The sequence below is a fragment of the Trichosurus vulpecula genome, chromosome 3 (genome assembly GCF_011100635.1).
Source record: "Trichosurus vulpecula isolate mTriVul1 chromosome 3, mTriVul1.pri, whole genome shotgun sequence".
In the NCBI taxonomy this organism is placed as follows: Eukaryota; Metazoa; Chordata; class Mammalia; order Diprotodontia; family Phalangeridae; genus Trichosurus; species Trichosurus vulpecula.
The window spans coordinates 286,699,922-286,721,652 of NC_050575.1; the positions used below are offsets into that span (position 1 = coordinate 286,699,922).

The 21,731-nt window shown below is 38.8% G+C and overlaps 1 protein-coding gene across 2 annotated transcripts in view; it reads right to left on the bottom strand.

Moving 5' to 3' along the window:
* Positions 1-20,921, bottom strand: part of TMEM87B (transmembrane protein 87B) — a 47,315-nt gene extending 26,394 nt beyond the window's left edge. For both annotated transcript variants that reach the window (XM_036751037.1, XM_036751036.1), the window contains exons 1-8: positions 20,700-20,921; positions 14,077-14,137; positions 13,209-13,300; positions 9,426-9,560; positions 7,638-7,694; positions 6,440-6,533; positions 894-955; positions 426-609 (exon numbers count right to left, since the gene is read on the bottom strand). In XM_036751037.1, coding sequence (XP_036606932.1) covers positions 426-609; positions 894-955; positions 6,440-6,533; positions 7,638-7,694; positions 9,426-9,560; positions 13,209-13,300; positions 14,077-14,137; positions 20,700-20,915 — 901 coding nt within the window. In that variant the 5' untranslated portion in view covers positions 20,916-20,921. The remainder of the gene's footprint in view (positions 1-425; positions 610-893; positions 956-6,439; positions 6,534-7,637; positions 7,695-9,425; positions 9,561-13,208; positions 13,301-14,076; positions 14,138-20,699) is intronic.
* Between the last annotated feature and the right edge of the window lie 810 nt (positions 20,922-21,731).

A 21,731-nucleotide genomic window follows, 5' to 3' on the forward strand; every position in this document is an offset into this window, starting at 1 on the left:
AAATTATTTTAGCTAGTAAGCTACTCTTCGGGAACACAAATACACATGGAAAATTAAGTCAGCTGGGATCCACAACAGTGAACTGGAATTTTATTGAAGGGATGGGAATAATAAAGGAATCATAGGATTCCAGAATTTTAGAATTAGAAGGAATTTAAGTGCCATCTAATCCAACTCATACCTACAGAATTTCCACTACAACACATCCAACAAGCAGTTAATCAAGTTCTGCTTGAAAAACTACAATGGTGGGGAATGTATGCAAACATAGATCCAACTCCTACTCAAAGGTCCCTTCAACTGGTTCCCCTTCAACTCCTTCCTTTTCCATATTTATTATAGTGAATAACAGAAGTCAAAAGGTCTCTAGACCCCACCCAGCCAAATGCCTCATATACCATTTATGTAATAGGTCAGCAACTTACAAGACAGTCCTGTGGTATTGACATTTTGATATTCTGCATAAAATACTGCTTTTTCCAGCATTCCCAGGAAAATAACAGCAGCAATCCAGAACTGAATCCTTAATAAATCCTTCCAATAGCAGGCAGACCACATTAGCCAGAGTACACCATATAAAATGTAAATAATGCACATCACCATGTAAAACTGTAGAAAGAAAAGGAGTTTTAGATCACGTAAGCCTTCATTTTCTTAAGGCTGGCTTTTCTCTGTCCAAACATCATTCTGTTACTTGCTACATTTTTGGTACTTTGGAACTAAAGATGGATGAGTACTGACAAAATAAGACACTTGATGAGAGACTCTAGGAAAGCCATTTCAACTCTCAAGGCCTCAACTAACTCATCTGTAAAATGAGAGGGGTCAGAGGCTCTCTAGTGCTAACATTAACATTCCACCATTTGTTGGTTTTCATTTACTCTCCTACTTACAATCATTAAAGGCCACTCTGATGCAGAGATATATCCATGAAGGCCCACCATCGAAAGAGAAACTGGTGGGAAAAAAACAAAAAGGTTTTCTATCAATTTCTTTTGTTAAGCTATTTAAAACACACCCATTTCCCAGATGACATAAATCCCTGTACATCCTCCTCTACCCTCCTATGTATACTATAATCCCCCAAGAATGTGAGTTTCTAGAGAGAAGGGAATATCTTGCCTTTCTAACTTTATAACCAGCACATTGTTTGGCACATAAAAAATACTTAATATTTTTTTATTCGTTCAAATGAACAAAAACCTATACTATATTTCATCCAACATAATGGTAGGTATAAGAGTACAGTATTCAACAACTACTTATTTGACAGATTAATTCAATAATCTGACCCATGCTAGGTCAAATGGCTCGTGCCAAATCTGTTTATAACCAGATAGCTATATCATTTGGAACAGGAAGCATAATCTGGCATTCTGGATGCCTAAGCCTGAGAAAAGTAGGCTTTAGAGTTAACTATAGAGTTATTTCATGCCTATGCTTTTTCTTCAAAAGATGAAACCAAGCTTTTAATCTTATCCTTTTGGATATCTCACAGTAGCTAATATAATGTTGCCAATGCTTTCCTCTTCTTAGAATATTCAATGGCTGAGGATAGGTAAGAGAGAATAAATATTTGAAACCAGCAGAAGTAGAGGAGCTAGAATTAGCAGAAAGGCTTCTAATCTTCAAAGACCTCAATTTTCACCCATTTTTCAATATTGTACTCCTTCCCATCCCAAAGTAAGAAGTGGCAACAAGGTTAAACTATTTACTCGTTCTCCTTGTTTCTTTAAGTCTTTTTATTCATTCATCTCATCTCTTGCCTTCCTTCCACTAAAAAAGATTAGTTTATACTTGCTGCTTTTAATTTCTTACTACCTGCTTACTCTTCAGACTCATGATCCACATTTGCGCTGACTGCTTTTTTTTAATCTCTATTTTTGGTTGCTTTTTCCCCCTTCCACCTCTAAATGTTGGTGTCACTGATTCATCCTTAGTTTTCTTCCCCACACCTCAACAGGGCTGACTTTTCAGTCACAAGTTCTCTCTTGAGCTCCAGACCAGAAGCTCCAATTGCCTCCTAGGTATCTTGACTCTGATGTCTTGCCTGGATTTAATTCAAATTGAGCATGTCCAAAACCAAATGATCTTTTCCCCAAACCTATCCTGGCTCTGAACTTGAGTATTTCCACTAATGGCATCATATTCTCAATCATTCAGGCTTAAAACTCACTTCTAGATCTCTCACATCTGTTCCTTCCTTTCCATTCCCACTGTCATTACATTAACCCATTAACTCTCACCTAGAATACTGCATTTGGTTCTGAACTAGTTTCCAGAGCCCTAGCCTCTTCCTGGGCCAATCTAACAAACCTACTCCCATAACATTCTTCTTAGGGGATAGCTCTAATCATGTTACAGTAATGCTTAAAGATTTTCAATAGTGTAACTTTCCTGCCTACCAAATAAGGTCCCAAATCCTCAACAAAACATGAAAGGCCCTGCCAAACTTGCTGTTTTCCTTCTCATGTTGCATGCTAGAACCAAAAGAACTAACCACATTTCTTTTTGACTATATATCCAATACTTTGCTGCTGTCATGCTTCTACCCTTTGCTCCTATCTACACACCCCAATATCCACCTACTGAAAGTCTTCTCATGCTTGAAAGCCCAGATCAAATTAAATGTCAATTCATCCATTAAAGTCTTCATTGTTCCTGCAAGTCAGATGTGATCTCTCTTTGGCTCTCTCAGAATTACAGGATCAAGAGTCAGAAGAGACCTCAGAGCCCTACTGGTCTCATCTATATTTAAAAAGGAATGCATCTACAATATTAAGCCTTGGTTTGAAGACATCTGCAAGGAAGAACCCACTGCTTCCAGAAGTAGTATATTCCACTTTTCAGCAATTCTAACTGTTAAAAAGCTTTTCTTTATATCATACCCAAATACACCTCTGTAACAGCAAGGCAATAAACACAACATCAATTATAATAGTGAATATGCCTATGTAGTTCTGTATCGCAAAGTATGAAAAACTCTCCAAATAGAAGGTAGAAGAAGTAAAACATTTGTTCAGACACCAGAGAACAGATCCCATAACCAGGCAATCTGCTCCCATAACCAGTGAGCCCGCTTTATCATAACAGCAAAGAACTTAAAATACAATATCACAACATGGAGCCTCGCCATCCCAAAACCTCTCTGATCCCCTGCTGGGGCCTTCCCAAAAACTCAGAGTACAGCTATCACCGGTGGACTTTCTTTTCCTTAGCTCTAACTATCATGACAGCCATAACAGCTCTCTCTCAGCATTTCCTGTGACATAACTTCCTTTTCCTCTCAGCAGACTCCTCCCACCACATGTGACTTAGGCTTCCTGTGACATAAGCAGGTCACATAGCCTATTAATGGGTGGGAAAGATCTTCAAATCTAAATTGCTATCATAACCTCTCTTGTAGCTTCTACTTATTTTTCTTGTTTCTACCTCTGGAGCCAAGCAGAACAAATTAAATCCTATTGCCACATCTAGAATTTGGACAGAAATCAAAAGCAAGCTCAACGGCCTACGGTTTGCATACTGTTCTTCCATATTTTTTTTTTAATTAGGTCATTTGTTCTTCTTTTGTCCTGTAAGATCTCTCATTCTTTCAAAGATCAATGACAATAGCGCTCACCTATTTGCCAGTTCTTTAGTACACATGCAGTGCATCTAAACCTGTTGACAAATTCATCAAAATTAAATAGGTTCTCTCTTACTGCCTTCCCATTTATCTTGGGTTTCAATTCTCTATCAGGTATTTTTGCTCTGTCCTTTTCCATCCAAAGATTATTCTCCTCAGTAGAGAAAGTAAAAGCAAAAATGAGTTTGACTTGGCCCTTCATCATCATTTCTAGCATTTCCTCAATCCACTAGAGCAGCATTCCTGTCTTTCCTGGAGTCCACTCTCCCCTTTGTTCCTACATTTTGTTTTCCTTTACTTTCCTTGACAGACTCAGCTCACCCTGAGCTTAAGTGCTATTGACAGTCTTCTCAAAGACAATATTCATATTCATTCTTTTGTGACTTGCCCTTGTTTTCGTCTTTTGAAAAACCTAAGTTGGTTTGTGAGTTCCCTGGACATTCACATTAATGTTTTTAGAGGACTTCACCTTTTCCTTCTCATTAAAATTGTTTCTCATTCAAATCTTCAGAATTTCACTTTTGAGAACTTTCGGCCCCTCCTGGGAGTACTTCCCCAACAGAATTTTGGCCTGTGAGATTCTACCTATCCTTTCTGTGTTCTACCAAGCCTTTGAAATCTGATCTCCAAAAACCTAGGTTACATGTCAGACTATGCAGTTTTCCTCTCCTTCTCTGTCACAAATTTTAAAATACTGACAGCCCCCAGCTACCAAATCTCCTTACTGATGAGAATCAGGCTCAGAATTAAAGTTCCTCTCATGGGTTCACACCCACTTTTTGATGGATGAAATTATTTCTTTTACACTTCTATACAGATTGAGGTACTCACTTCCATAATCATATCCCTTCCATAGGTCTCATCTCACAAAATTTCAGAAATACTAAAGATGTCCTATTTCCCTTCTCACTTTATAATTTCTACCTTGCCTTGTTCCCATAATTTATATAAAATTCTCGTATAAAGCCCCAGGTTTTATTTCTGGCTCCTTTCTTATGTTATCTTTTATAAAGTTCTGAGTATCTTTACTACTACTTTTCTTTTTACATTATAGCCATGATCAAAGTATAAAGCTGGTGGTTATGAAGGTAATTCTCTCTCATCCTACTCTATTTCAGTTTAACTGGAAAGAAAAAGCCATTGTGATGATATTTATAAGACTACAAGCAGATCCATTTTTACCAGGTAGTATTAGGTATAATCCATCCCTGGCCAGAAACTAGTCATTCTTGTATTTTGAACCAGTGACCAGAAATTCAATCACACTCCCAAATCCATATTTTTAACTAGATCTTCACTTCCTAAATCTGCAACTTTCCTAAAGCTTTAGATTAGCAGCACCAACAAAAAACCCATCTATTGTGCTAAGGTCTTCAGTTTCTTGGCAAAAATTTCACAATCCTTAGTAATTCCTTCTGGATTCCTAATGGCATTATGGTGTGGTCTATATGCATCACCAGTAGGAGGAAGTAGCTCCTCTCTCTGAACTCAGTTTCTACAACCCCTCTTCTGCATTTCTGTTCTAATTTGTGTAGCTCTAGTCCATAGATATGTTCCTGATGTCTCACCGTAACATGCAGGTAATCAAGAGTTCCTGAAGGTCTATGCCAATGGGATAAAAGCTATGGCAAACATTACTAACCTGGATATAAATTTATAAAATAAGAGTAAAGGACAACATCTAGACAGCTCAAATGCTTTACTAGTACTCATAACAAATCAAGAGGACCAGATGAAGGCCCCTACACAATTAAGGTATATATCTGATATGTAAGGATTCTAGAAAGATATGGACAAAAATCTCAAAGGATAAAAAGGTGAAAGCTATTCTAGCTACGCTAGAAATAGTACCAACACTTATAAGATGAGAAATCCATTAAAGTTATTTGCAGAACCATTACATCTCCCAACCTAGCCCAGAAATCTCCTGAAGGCAGAGATAGTACCATGTCTCATTCATGTTCACATTTACTAAGCATCTGCCACATACAAGTAACCATATCTAAATGTGATGGGTTCTTAGTAAATGCTTTGTTGCCATTGTGGTTGCTGTTCAGTTGTTTCAGTTATATCCAACTCTTTGTGACCCCATGTGGAGTTTTCTTGGCAAAGACAATGGAGTGGTTTGCCATTTCCTTCTCCAGTGAATTAAGGTAAACAGAGGTTAAGCAAGTAGCCCTGGGTCACACAGCTAATGAGTATCTGAGGACAGATTTAAACTTAGGTCTTTCTGATTCCAGGCCCAGTGCTCTATCCACTGAGATACCTAGCTGCCTCCAGTAACTGTTTACTGAAATGAAATAAAATCTCATGTAGAAGTCAATGTATTTATTTACCCAAAAAATTTCTATAAAATCAAAATCATTCAAGGGCCCAATGATGCCCACTAGGAACATTCAATATAATAAAATTCTGAAAATCTTGAAGACCTCATAATATCTGACAATCTTCTCCAAAATACTATTTTCATTAAAAATTTTGAAATTTGCAAGTGTAAAGTGAACTTTGTAGCTGACTATAAGGTTTTAAATGTTAAACAATTTTTTTTTACTGAAAAATTAAATTTCTTAGACAATTCAAAAACAAATTAAAAATACTTCTTTAAGATATAATACAAATTTGCTCTTAGGAAAAGTGTAAGACTTTCATCTTAGATATTTAAAGCATTCCAAAAACAATAATCATTTTCTAAAGCATAATTAGTAATAATTAACTTTTAAATGGTGTATTACTAACAGAATAGTTACACTCAGAATAAGAGACAGAATACTTTGAACATAAAGAAATATGCTTTTAGTTAAACAACTGTACCATTCAAATTCCAGTTTGTGTCTTTCTTTTCTGTTTTAAAAGAAACAATAAAGAGATGTGGTCCATCCCTCCACGTTGTGGCTACAACATCATCCTATAAAACAGAAAAAATCATTTTCTGGCAAATGGAAATGAACATTTAAAATGACAACTATTTACTCCTTAACTTTTGAAACAAGTATTAGCTGTTGGATTTGCTTTTAACTGTAGCAAATGTAAGGGATAGAAGCCAGATTGATGATGAAAATATCAAATATCTGTTTTATTCAAATAAATCTTTGCTCCATACATACTTTGCTCCATAAATCTTTCTACCATACTGACCAAAAAGGGAGCAGTTTTCTTTCCAAACGCCATCTTTCTATACATCCCTCCTTTATTGGTAGCTATTGTCACCATGTGGTTTTTCTAAAACATGTCTTTTTAAAAAATATTCAGAGAATTTCTGAGGAACCTGTCTAGATTAAAGGCAAAGGAAAAATACATTTCATTCTAACAAAAGGAGTGAGGTAGAAAGGACTTAGCACTTGGAACCACAACAAACTGGATTCAGATTTCAAGTCTACCACTTGTTAGCTTATGTGTTAGGGGAAATGTCTTCTCTTCTCTGGGTCTCATTTGTAAAATGACAGATTTGGACTAGATTGCTCTCTAAGGTGCTGTTTTTAGCTCTAAATTCCATGACTAAGATTGTCCTAAATCTACTCTTCTCTGAATTATCGATCTGCTGTAATTTCTCTGAATTATCGATCTGCTGTAATTCTACACAAATACTATCTTTCCTTGCCCCCTTCTCTCTGAACTCTCCATTTCTGTTTCCTTTGTTCTCTTTAATGCCTTGCCTGATCCATTTCCTCCGTTTCTCATAGGCAAAAGGTAAAAGGCAGTGGAACAACAGTACAAAAAGAAGAGAGAAATGTTATACTGAGATCATTAAATGAAACCTTAAAGATGGTTTTAAAATAATATACAAAAGAATGTGGGACTGATGCAGATATAATACATACAACTCGTCTCCATTTAAATAATCCCAATTCTAGTAACGCTATTTGCGAACCACTTATTCTGCCTCCTTTCCCCCAAACATATACAATTACAGTTCAGCATAATGAAACTGACTATACATTAGTATTAGATTTCTCTAAAAGTCCTATTGTAACCTATCTTTGGTTTAAGAACAAATGAAAATAAAATTTACCATTGATCTTTGCAAGTCTGGAAGCTTCTTCACATTTACTACTGTTTGTTCTTTACTCTGAAAAAAGAGAATAGATGATGGAGATCAAAAAGGCCAACTCAAAATAAAAATTATTTTCAGTATTTTCTGAAAGAAAAAAAAAATAAACAGTTGTCAAAGATAACACATACCAAATGGGGAATCTCTCTCTGTATAAAATATCTAGGAATCCCAAAGGATAAGTTGAATAAAAGAGGACAAAATAAAGTACTCTTATTTTTTTTTAAGCCTACAATGAAATGTGTTAACTGACATGTTTTCCCTAAAAATACGTAGTACTATTTAGCTGCTTTATAGAGACCTCATATTTTAATAAGGCAAAAGAATAAAATCATTAAGAAGTTTGAATTGGTAGAATGTATGAGGAAATTTTAAAGGAATAGGAGAGAAGACTAGAGACGACCATGCCATAGTCCACTAGACTTGAGAATTATTCCTTTCACTAAAAAAAGGATGGAAAACAATCTCTACTTATAAAACTTTGGAATGAGATGGCAGGAATCATATATTCTCTTGAAGTTCTTTTGCAACCTTTACGAACAGACAATATACAATGATCAAGAGTATGGCAAAGCTTAAAAGCTAGTAACATCCACACATTTCGTGTGAAAGATAAGTACTAAAATAAAAATCTGAACATAAGGAAAAAATGACTTGTTTTTTCAATAAAAGCTTCAGAGCTATGTATCCACATGCGTACGTGTGTATGTGTGTGTGTGTGTATTCTGCCACCCCCCCCTCAAAAAAAAGCTAATTTATAAACTGATGGTAGATCTCCCCTTTAAGTAGAGAAGGAAAAGACCAAGTTATAATGAATACAAAGAGATGACCAAGGCCTCTCACTGTGGCTCTCTATTTGGTTAGGGGGTGCAGGAATTAAAGTGAGATAAGAGAAGAGGCATGTAGGAAACAAAGAATTTTCCCAAGGGGCCTTGCAAAGCTGATGTCAGTGCCTGGATAGGCATTAGGTCACAACTAACCTTTGGAGAGAACAGCTAGAGCCAAAGAAAAGGTGTGATTGTGTTGAAAACAAATTCCACAATTGGCTATTGCAAGGATTCAACCTGTCTTCCCATCTTTCAACTGACTGATCACATAATTCTATGATCCATGGAATTCACATGATCCATAATGCCAGGATCCAACCTCCCCCCTCTTCCTCCCCAGGGAGACCCAATCCTTATTTTGCAGACTGATGCCCTGATGCACAAATCTTTTGTAAACACATTTTTGGGAGGGAAAGTACAATAAAAAAAATTAACAGAGGCTGCTGTCTAAAGTACTGCAGTACAGTGGATAAAGCGCCAGGTCTGGAGTCAGGAAGATCTGAATTCAAATCAGGTCTCGGACACTTACTAGCCGTGTGACTTTGGGCAAGTCACTTAACCCTGTTTGCCCCAGTTTCCTCATTTGTAAAATGAACAAGAGAAGGAAATGGCAAACCACTCCAGTATCTTGGTCAAGAAAACCCCAAATGGGGTCACAAAAAGTCAGACATGACTGAAACACCTAAACAAAAATAACAAGGGTCTTCTAAGACCTCATCCAAGAATTACCTTAGCTGAAGTGGAAAATTCAGGAGGTAAGGGGTAAAGGAGGTTGTGGTAAGAATGGATGTAGAAAGAAAAAAGCACTCAAGTGAACAGCTTACGAAAATTAAAACCCTTTCTGATACAGATTTGTTAACATTTGCATTAACTGGAAAGAAAAAACTTAACATAATATTCAGCAAATTCATAACATACTCACACTCAACATAGGAAACATCTGTAAATCACTGTCACAATTTAAACGTTCGCTCTTTTGCTTGCGACATTGTTTTCCTTGGAAATAATCTTCACAGAAGTCTACATCACCACTAAGTATGTCTTCGTCCAACAGTTCCTACCAAATAAAGTTTAGGATTGTTTCAGTACTTGCTTATTGACATAGGTAAATTGAAATAAGTTTCAAAATAGTTTAAAATGATCCTGCACTCAAATTTAACAACAATTAATAGCAGTTCGATTGGAAATGTAGTATTTATAAAAGTTTACATTAAAAAAAAGAAAAACAGATCAAGTACCTTTTTTCTAAATTATTCAATTTTATTTTATTTTCAGTTGCAAATTCTCTCCCTCCTCCTCAATTTCCCCACCCAACTGCTAGCTACCTTTCGCAACTATGGCTAGAGGAAGAATTCTTAACCAAACGAGGGACTGAGAAGATCACAAAAGATAAAGAGAGATATTTGATTACATGAAATTGAAAAGCTTTTTCAGAGCAAAAATGAATCCAGCAAGAATAACAAAGGAAATTGCTGACTGGGGGAAAAAAACTGTCAAATAATGGTCTGCCGGCCATGATACGACACCAAAAGCCATTCCCCAGTAGATACATAGTCATAGGATATAAATAGTTCTCAAAAGAATTGCCAACTATTAACAACATGAAAGACTTCTCCAAAACACTAAAAAAGAGATATAAACCAAAACAATGTTTTGAAACAAGGTTTCACCTTACCCAGAAAATTGGTAAAGATAACCTAAGAGACAACAGCTAATTTTGTAGGGGCTGTTGAAATATGGACACTCGTATGCTGTTGGTGGAACTATGAATTGGTCCAACCACTCTGGAAAGCAATTTAGAACTATGTGAAGGTGACAAAAATACTCATATACTTTGACCCAGATATCTCATTGCTAAGCAAATACCCCTATTTAGACAGACCCCATTTAAAAAGACAGGTACTACATACATCAAAATATTCACAGCAGCACATTTTCTGGTAGCAAATAATTAGAATCAAAGTCAACCCACTGACTTGAGAATGGCTAAACAAATTGTGGCATATGAATGTAATGGAATAGAAGCATAAGAATAGAAGCAGCATAAGAAACAATAAATATGAAGAATACAGAAAAGCATGGGAAGATTGATAAATTCTTGCAAAGTGAAATAAACAAAGAAAACAAAAAAAAATACAACATCAATGAAAAGAACAAAAAAAAAAGAGAATGAATTATAATTACAATGATCAAGCTGGGCCACAAAGAAAGGATGAGAAAATGTATCTCCTTCCCCTCTTTGCAAAGGAGGGAGACCATGGGTGTGGAAATCTGCATATACTGTTAGACCTTGCCTGACATGTAGGTTAGATTGGCTGAACTGCATTTGTTCCTCTTTCTTTATTATCTGTTAAAGGGACAACTCTCTAGAAAATAGAGAGGGGTAGAAATTTAGAAATTGAGCTGTTAGAAAAACAAAAAATATCCACTAATTTTTTAAAAAAAGGCAAACTACAGTCACCTAGAACCTTTACTTATGAGGAATGCTTTGCTCTCTGTAAATTCTAAATGAGAGAGATATTTCTAGGGAAATTCACTGAGTAGAAACCACTTCCAACTCTAATTCTACAAAAAAAAATTAGCTGACATTTACATAGCACATTAAGTTTGCAAAGTGGTTTATATACATCATCACATTTAATCTTTCCTTGCTTCCATTCTGACTTTTCAAACCTTATTGCTATAATGATTCACCTGCCTTCTCATCTAGAACTTCCCCCAGCACCTGCGGCTCTCTCATCCAGGAACAACTCTCCATCATGCCAGTCCCTTCCTCCCACTGAGGATTTCCTTCCAGGAATGGCCCAGACTGGCCACTCCCCTCTCAAATGTGCTTCTGACTCTCTGGACTTTGCCATCACGCCCCCATACACATACCTTCCACTACACACATTTCCCACTTCAGCTCTTTTTTTATGTGTTGTCTTTCCACATTAGAATAGAAATTCCATAAACGGAAGGACTTCTAAAAAATTTGTATCTGTAACCCTAATACTCAGCACAGTGCTTGGCACAGAGGCCCTGCTTAATAAATGCTTGTTGCCTGGCCTTGTGTAAGAGATAAGGACTGTAGATATCATTTCCATACTACAGATAAGGAAACTCAGGCTTAGGGACGTTAACTAATTTTCCTAAGATCACATAGCCAATGCCAGAGGCAGGATCTGAGTTCACATCATTAAAACCATCATTCTCTATGTTATCATGCACATTAAATGTAAATATTAAAATACCAGGGTGCATAATGTAGGATAGATATTGCCGTATGCCATGTAAGTATACAAATGATACTTTACTACAATTAGTACCTGTTGGAAATGGAGAATCCTCAGACTAATGGCTGAATATGCTTTTGGGTTAATTTACTGATTATTTTTCCCTGCCCTTACAGTTAGAACCATTCTCCCTGCACAAAGGCACCTAATAAATGGTTGAGTGGAATGCAGCTTTTAAAAATTTTTTCCAAAGTCACACGTCTACTGGACTTTTCTCTCCTCAAAAATAATTTTAGTTGTGAAAATGCAACATGATTTTAAGTTATTAGTGATACTATCCCCAAAAGCCATGGGATAGGAGAACGCTAAAATGCAGAAAAGGGACTTTTTCTCTCTATATATACTACAGTGGTCACAATACAATTAAATTCAATATCCTTGTGCAAATTTCAAAAATTAATTCCATCATACAGTTATTCAATTTTAGAAAAATGGAGCAAAATGCAGGAATTACTTGGGAAAAAACTAAAAACACAGAGCTTAAAAATAATACCACAGAGTAAGCTGAAGGGAGAAGGGATGATATAAATTTGGAAAAGAAAGTAATGTTAAAAACAAAAGATATCAATAAAAAAAATATTTTTAAAAGGAATAGAAGAGGAGAAACTTACCAAGAATTCCAAAGCCAAAAGTCAAAAGAAATCACTTAAATACAGCAACAGGTAGAAGCTAGCTAAAGAATCAATATAAGCACCTGAAGATATGATATAAAGGATACAAAGATGGAAAGGTAATAGCATTCTTCACCAGGAGTCTGATTTGAGGTGTGATAAGAATTTGAGATTATCTAGGGTGAGGCAGGTTAGGAAATGCTAATCTTTCTTCTTCCCCATTCTTTTTTCATAATGATCTCCATTCTTTCTTTTTAAAGTCTGTCTTGAGAAAAACTGGCTCTCTTAAACTTTTATCAATTTAACTGACCTATATTACATTTGTGAAGAAGTTAGGGGATTGGTATTCATAAAAGATAGTTTAATTCACTTATCTGAAATCTCAAACTGAATTAGTGATAAAATTAAGAAAATAATGGAAACTCAATTAAGCATGTACCGTGCTAGGTGACAAGGAAACAAAGACAAAAAAAAATCCTTTGTCCTCAAGGAGCTTATATTCTACTGTGAGATTCAACATATACACAGATAAGTATATCTAAGGTAATTTGAGGGAGGAAAGAGCATTAACAAGTGGAAACCAGAGAAGTCAGGGAAACTAAAGGAAATTACAACAGGTAAGTTCAGTCTTGAAGGACAATAAAGATCTAGAAAGGCAGAGATGAAGAGGGAACATTTTAGGGATAGGGGTTTGCCTGATTAAATTAAGCATGTAAAGGCCTTATCTCCTAACCTGACACCCTAACGATCCATTATACTCTTAGTCCCCACCAACTCTAATTAGCAATACAATCCTTAAGACATTTGTGTTTTACTTACTTCCAATTTAGTATACTCATTGTGACATGCATGATATTTCAAATGCCACTCTATGGTAAAATTCACAGGTTCAGGACAGCTGAATGACTTAACTGTTTAGAAAGAAAGAATCTCATTTTACATTCAAAATCTAAATGATAAACTCAAATTTAGCATTTTAAAGTAATTTTGAAGTATTTAATGTTTTAGCTCAATAAAATCAATTTATTCAATCAAAAAAATAAATAGCTTCATTAAAATATTACAAAAACTTAAATGTTGCTAATGCATACTGTTAAAAGTCCAATGTGACAGGTATAACTTGTTATGAGGATAACCTATTTAATTCACCAAGTCTTATATCATCCTACAATTACTTTCTATGTTCTCTTCTGTACACACATAGGTGGTGTGGCAGAAAACACAAAGCTGCTTCATTTACTGCTTCTTTTCCAATGAGGAGGAAAAAATCACTAAGTCCTTGTAGATCAATACAGAATAGAGGATTACAATTAAGAGACCCTGGCTGAAAAGAACCTTAGAAACTATCTAGTTCTTCATTTTACAAGTGGAAAAACAGAAACTAAATGACCTATTCAATATCCCACAGCTAGCTAATGGCAAGGCTGAGACTAAAATCCAGTTTTCCTTATTCCCAGTCTGGCTATTTGTCCAGACGGGGGCTTTTGCCATGCTGTCTCTCCTGACAATAACTGAAAGGAGGACATCTCTGATTTTTTCAGCTAATGAGATTATGACTATGGGAACTGTGACTCTGGGAAAAATTCAGCCTTGCAAATATTAAGATTTCAAACAAAAATTAAAACATTATAAAGTTACTGAAAAAAAAAGTCTTTAAGAAAAAAATTCCCTTCACTATTATACTTACTTTTAAGCTTGATCTCAGTAGAATTAAACATAGTTTTCCTAAATAATAATGGTTTTGATCCCTACAAAGAAAAAACAAATATGTTACATTATGTCCTAAAGACATTTAAAGAGTTTATTAAATTTTTTCTTCACTGCTTAAATTAAAGCATCTCTATTTTACTACAGAACATATACAAAACTGTAACCAGTAAACAGGTAAATACGTGATCAGGAAATAGATACAGAAAAGATAGCTGCCTTGGTAGTTGTTCAGAGACCAAACTCAGTCAATTAATCAATAAACAATCATTAAGAGCAACCTCAGTGACAGACATTGGGCAGAAAGTCTGCAAATTCAATTGTTTACCAATTAAAAGTAAGTCAAAGTCCCAAGTATAGATGAGGAGTGACCTATTTGTGAAGAAGCACAGATTAGCAATCTAATTCTCCAACCCTCAGGACATGTTCTAAAAATTTTGGGGAGTAAAAACCTATCACCTTTAGATTTAAGCCACAATAAATTAACTATCTGATTCTTAATAAATGCTGATGACAAACTGAAATTTCCTTCTTTTTTGATAGGTAAGGGTAGCACAGTGGAATAATGGACTTGAAGTACTTCAAGATCTGAGTTTGAAACATTTTTCTCATGTTTCCTAGCCACATGCACCTGTGCAAGCTGATTAACGTGTCAATCCCAGTATCATCATTTGTGACATGTGGCTAATAACCCCTTCAAAGGATCTTTGTAGAAGGCTTTGTATGTAAAAGGCTTTGCAAATTTTAAAGCACCAAATGTTATTTTTTCCATGAAGCCTGCATTTATTTAAGAGAAATCATATAGAGTACACTTTAATTGTGTACCATCTGAAATACATGTACATTATCTAATACCCTGACAAAGCACAAGTTTCTGCCCATAATTTGGTATGGGTTATCTTTTTCATTGTAAAGTCCACCACAGGAATCTAGTTTTCTACAAGTTTATGACCACGAACAATGACCTGTGTGTGCCAGGTCTTGAAAACTTGGAAAGGCTTCAAGTGTGACCTGGTAAAAAGTTAGGGTGGCTCAATCTAAAGAAGCCAGTCATCTATCAAAATCAGAACTAAAAAATTTTTGTAAATTGTGAAGCAAAGGATAGACAAGAGGCTTTACTCCTGCACGCTTCCGTGCCTCTTCAAGAAGGAGTTACCATATTACATTCTTTTATTTCAGCTTCCAATAGTTTAGCAGCATAAGAATATTTTATTATCCAGTCGGCTCATAAAATTGGGTTTATTTAAAAAGGAAAGGTGGTGAGGGTTTGAAAGGGAGCAGGGCATGGGGGCCAAAATACTAAGAAAAATCTTTTCTTCAAACACACTCCTCCATTACAATCTCCAATTTTAACAGGAGATAATGTTTTATCAGTCACATTTTTTTTTTTGGCAATGATCTTAAGACCACTGGAGATTCGGAATCAGTGGGTCCAAATCCTGACTTGGTCCTGTCATGTATTGACATTAAGTTACTTACCCACTCTGGGCCTCAGTTTCCTAATCCATAAAAGGAGGAGGTTAGACTGGATCTCTACAGTCACTTCCAGCTCTAAATCTTTGATCAGAAGGTTATCTAACAAATGAGGAAATGTATGTCCATTTATTAAGGTTTAGAGGAGCTGTAATCTAAACTTGTGAAGGAAGTAAGTAACCACATGGATGAATTTTTGAACTACTAAAAAAAAAGTTTAATTGCTAACTGCTTGCTTTCTAGCTTGACCTAATTTCCTTCAGACATTCACTGGTTCTATGAAAATGCATGTGACTGGTAAAAAGTGACCACTTCCCTTTCTGTTTGTTTATTTTCATCTCACCTTTATGCATAGCTTCGTATCTGGACAAATGTCCTGTGTCTTATAATATCTGCAATTTTAAATAATCTCTATATATCCTGAAAGCCCATATTTACGTTACCTTATCTCTAAGCATACTTCAACACAACTAAAGATCATAATTTTATCACTGTGAGTACTCTTTCCACATGTAACCATCCCCTTAGCCCCTTAATACACAGATATATAAAGTACCGCTGCAGTAAAAAATAGACACCACAGACACTACCATACCTACTTATGGATAACGAGCCACAATGAATTTAACTAGGCACGTTTGTGCATGACAGATGAATGATATTGAAAGCCTTTCCTTTAACCTCAGAAGGACCTAGAAGAGCTCCTGGTAGAATACCTTTCAGGAACACGAGATTATCTCCATGCTATGAAAAGAAAAGTTAGAAACTCTATGGAGCATGAAAATATTTAATAAAAAAGCATGAGAGAATTATGTGAAGTTGACTGAACCACACAGAAACAGAATATAAGAGTTAGAAGGAATCTTCCACATAAAAAAGCCTTGCAAATTCTTAATGAGAGTTATCATGTGTGCTCCGTCAGTCTTTTCTAGGCAAAACATTCCCAATTCCTTCAATAAATCCTCAGATGGCACCTCACCATCCTTCACCAGTGCTTACTTAGCACAGTGCTGGCATGTAGTAGGTGGTAAATAAATGTTTACTGACCGAATAACTGGTTACACTCCTCTGGAGCTCTATATATTATTTAAGTCCTACATTTCAGGAAGGAATGCTGCCCAATACTCTATAGATGTGGTTTGGCCACAAGCAAGGTATGGTGAGAGTATCACACTTGCTAGCGGTGGTCTTCCTACCTGGGGGCCACATCACATCCCCACGAATAGCTTCCTGTCTTTTTCAGATGAACTATCTGGAATCCCATTCTTTGTGAACACTGTTTCCTTTTCTAAAAATACTTTAATTATATGCTTCAGCATTTTTCAAGGAATAGAATTCAAACTTACTGACCTGAATTGTTATCCCTTTTTGACACATGGGATGTGTTTTTTCTTCTCTCCTACAGCACCTCATCCAAAATGACTAAGTACCTACAGCTAATTTTGAGCTTCAACATTCCTAGCAGTATTTTTACAGAAACATATCACGCATTTTATTCTCATTTGCTCTGATGAGTTCCAAAGAATTGAGAACAAAAAAGGGGTCTTGGAGGCTGTCTAGTTCAATGCTTTCATGTTATAGATGAGGAAACTGAGGCTTAGCAAAGTTAAGTGACCTATCTTCGTAAGGCCACACAGATAGGAAGCCTCAGAACTAGGTCCTCTAGTACCATTCAGGACGTGTTGCTCTGTACCACTGTCTCCAAGCTCTTAATATAAAAACTCCCTCTTTTTTCCCTCATTAGAATCATTTATCTTTGTCTTCAATTCACTCTCAAAAGGTTCCCACTGTTCTAGGACTATGTGCCCCCACAGGATTTTAACGCATGAGATACTTATCTATCCTCTCTGAATTCTTCAAAATTGGCTCTCCCAAGGACATAGGTCAGACTACGCCCAGCTTTCCTGTCCTCTCCCAAATTGTGAGATGAAATGGTCACTCCTCCCAAAGGTTCTCATCATTTTTACTTCAGCAACAAGCTCCACCCACTTGGTAAGAAACAAGTTCAGAATAAAAGTTCCACTTGATGACTACTTTGAAGGATAAAACCATCATTGAGAAAATAAATCATCACCAGCTCTGTTTAGGCAGCTGGTGGCAAAGTGGATAGAGTGCCAGGCCTGGAGTCAGGAAGACCTGTGTTCAAATATGACCTCATATACTTATTAGCTGTGTGACCTTGGGAAAGTCACAACTTCTATTTGCCTTAGTTTCCTTATCTGTTAAACAGGAATATTAATAGTATCTACTTCCCAAATGAGATAATAATTGTAAAGCTCTTAGAACAGAGCCTGGCCTACAGTAAGCACTATACAAATGGTGGCTAATACTATTTTGGGCAGAGATACACCTCTGAGTAGATGTCTTAGACAGTTAAAGTCCCCCATCCCTATTTATCTGATGGCTTCATTCGTTGTTCGACTGCCAAACATAAACTTGCCTAAAAGACTATTTTATGGAGAACTCATACAGGGCAACAGAATCACATGGTGGTCAGAAGAAACAATACAAGGACACTCCCAAAGACTCTCTGAAGAATTCTGGAATTGACTGTGTGGCACGGGAGACACTAGCACAGGACTGCTCAGCATGGCGTGTCCACATCAGGGAAGGTGCTGTGCTCTGTAAGCAAAGCAGAACTGAAGGAGCTCAAAGGAAACGCAAGATGCGCAAAGTTAGAGAATCCACCCCAAATGTTCACATTTGTGCCTGACCTGTGGTAAAGCATTCTGAGCTGGTATTGGTCTGATCAGCCACAGTCTGACACACTGTAGCTTGATGCTGGCATACAGTCATTTTGGTTCTCTTTGAGAATGAAGGACAACCACGAATGTTTCCTAAACTAACCTACATCTCAAAGATGATATTCTTCTGTTTTCTGCCTCCACTAATCTTCACCCAAACGTCCTGTACCACACATTACCCTTATAGTTCCTAGATTTACTTACATAAATATGTCCTCTTTATATATGCCTTCTACCTACTCTCCCACCCAAACTCCTGCCTATCCCGTTCTTGTTGAACAGGAAATAAAGACCTTTCCAAAGCTATATTCTAGTCCAAGGTTCTACCCCACATCTCAGTGATCCTGTTGATATCAAATTTTCCTCCTTGTGTTAGGATCTGTAATTTGTCTTTCTTGTTATCAATACTTTGGGCATATGTGCATGTACATCTAAGGCCATGGGTTTTATTGGGGCTTTCTTTTTTTTTTAAAGTATTATGCATGGATTTTATTGTTCTTCTTTCGTGGATTTTGCTGCTTGTGAGCCTGTGGGCATCTCTACAGCTATTATTCTTCCTAAAATGTAGTTATTATGCGTGGTATAGCTATTTTAGGGTTAGGGGAACTCATGGAGAAAAGAACTGGACTAAGGGCCAAGGCTTTCTTTATCGCTCTGTGATGCCTGTCTCAATGTCTCCCATCAAATAGTCATTAATCACTGCAACAAACTTCTTCCCAGCTGAATGAGCTCACATCTAATTCAACCTTTGGAACCATAGAATCATCTCTTGGGAGGCCAAAAAGCTATTTTAGCTTTAAAAGAGCATAGTTCCTCTCCCCATTCAGAAGGCACCCCATATCCAATGTTCAGCTACAAATGATCCTTCAGCTTCTTCAGTGAGCCTTCTTCCCTTTCTTTGTGACTTGTATACTTAATTAATATTAAATTACTTCTGACCCTATTTCTAATTTGTTATATAAATGACAGAACTTAACACAATTAAGAACAGAAATTTATTTTTTCTCACCAAGTTCAAAGGCAAATTAATACTCCCACTTTAAGAATTCATTACTCAGGCTTACAGGAAGTAATAGGTGCTCTGTACTTAACAAAGTTTACAATTCTGTAGAAACATTTCAAAGGCAGATGAAAGACAGAAGTAGAGTACTCATGAGCCATTTTCCTTCCTCCTCTCTAATGCAATGATAACTCTTTTTCTCTGCCCACTCTCTCTACCCTCCCACCCCCAACTTCAGTGGCTCCCATCACCTCCAGAATCAAATACAAAATCCTCTGCTATTTAAAGCGTTTCATAACCTGGATCCCTCCTACCCTTCCAGTGTTCTTACTCTTTAAAATAAATCCTCCTTCAGTCTTGCCCAACCCTTCATGACCGCGCATGGGGTTCTCTTGGCAAACATACCGGGGTTTGCCATTTCCTTCTCGAGTGGATTAAAGCCAACAGAAGTTAAGTGACTTGCCCAGGATCACAAAGCTGGTGAGTGTCTGAGGCCAAATTTGAACTCCGGTCTTCCTGACTCCAGGCCCAGAGCTCTATCCACTGAGTCACCTCTTCCTACACTTTACTCTCCTACCTATAAAATGCAGCTCTATCGGCCTAAGTACTGGCAGACTGTCAGGGCACTCCATCCTCTCTGTGCCTCGGTCTCCCTCGGCTTCCGTCCAGACTCCACGCCAAGTCCACCTTCCTCTGCAGAAGGCCTCTCCGGGCTAAAGCTTGCCCTTTTAAATCGCCTTCTATCTGCTTCGTATATACTTCTTATGTACACACAGACGTGGTGTAAGTGCTTGGCTATCGGCACGTCGTCTCCCCCATTCGAATTCGAGCTCCTTGACGGGCTAGGGGCTGGGGGCTCACGAGGCTGGGTTTGGGACCCAACACTTAGCCCGCCAAGTGGGCTCTGGACAGATAAATAAATGCTTGTCTGCTGCCAGGAGCTAGGTTTAAATACATCTTCCTGAATCCAGGCCCAGCACTCCCTGCAGAAAATACACAAAACCCCCGCTATCCTACTCTCCCTGGAACCCGTGGGGAGCGGCCGTGGACGTAAAGCCCCGGCCGGGGGTGTGCCCTCCTCTTCGGACAGTTTCGCAGCAAAAGCCGCGGCCACCTTCAGATGCAACACCGAGAAATCGGGCTGCGCGGGGGCGCTCGGGGAGTCAAGGGGCATGTCGTGCCCCCCCTCCCCCCCACGCCACACCCACCAGCCCCCAATACACGTGCCGGGGTCTCTCCCCGCCCGTCGGGTCCAAGGGCAAGCCCCCACAAGGCGGCTTTGGCTTTTGCGTTAGAAGAGGGGCAAGTGGGGAATGGGTTGAGCGCCGGAGTACCGGAAGGCACCGCGTCCGGCCCCAGGCCTCGCCTCCCGGAGACGCCACTTACGTTGCTGACGGTCACTGCCCAGAGCCCCGGCTCCGGGGCGGCCCCCGCGCTCCCGCACAGCCAGCAGAGGACGAAGGGCAGCAGCGGAGGCGCTCTGCGGCGGCCGGGCGGGGACCGGTGGGGTGAGCAGCGGCGGCGGGGGAGCGGACGGGGACCGCGGCTGGCCGGGTCGGATTCGGCGAGCCGCTGCCCCCGGTGTAGGCAGGCGGCAGCCATGTTGATGCAGAGGCCTCACCTGCTGCCCGCGTGACGCCCGCTCCTCCCCCCGACCCCGCCCCCCTCCAGCCCTCACCTGCCACGCGGCGGCCACGCCCTTTGACCCGCCCGCCTCCCGCGGGCGCCAGACTGGAGGGGAGGTGGGGGTGGGGGGTGACTGGAGCCGGGGTCCGAGAGCCGGCTAGGGAGGGGGGAAGGGAGGAAGGAAACAAACCGTGGTCCGGGAGGGCCGTCAGGCTAGGCCGCGGCCCGGGCCCCGGCATTGGACCCTCTAGGCAAGGTTTCTAAACCAGATGACGGATGGGAGTGAGATTCTAGGAGATTCTCCAGATGAGAGTGAGTAAACACCGAAGCTCCTGGATGGATGCCCTGAGAGCACGAAGGAGGCCCGGCCCAGCCCAAAGCCTCCGGGCCTCTGCCCGCCGGGACCCTTTCTGTCGCGGGACAGCCGGGGCAGGGAATACGGGGCGCCCCGAAAGTCCGAGTGCGGGCTTAAGCGGTCAGAGCTTCGTCGTAGAAGCTAGGTAGTGAGCTATTGAAGCTTCAAATCGCACTCGGACTTGTGGGACAACCAGTGGAGTGTTTGTTTATTTCGCCCTGCCTCCGGATTGATGAAAATGGGACAGCCGTGGTGGTAGTGGTGAAGTGTGCCTCAGTGCCTCTAGATCGATAAAATTGGGACACCCATAGTAGCAGTAAAAGTAACGATAATAACAAAGTGCTTTCCAGCTCGCACTCAGAAGCTGCAAGAAGCAGAGAATCGGGGTCGGGTCTCCTGGTGCCTGGCCCTCCTGCATCACCATTGCTGTATTTGCT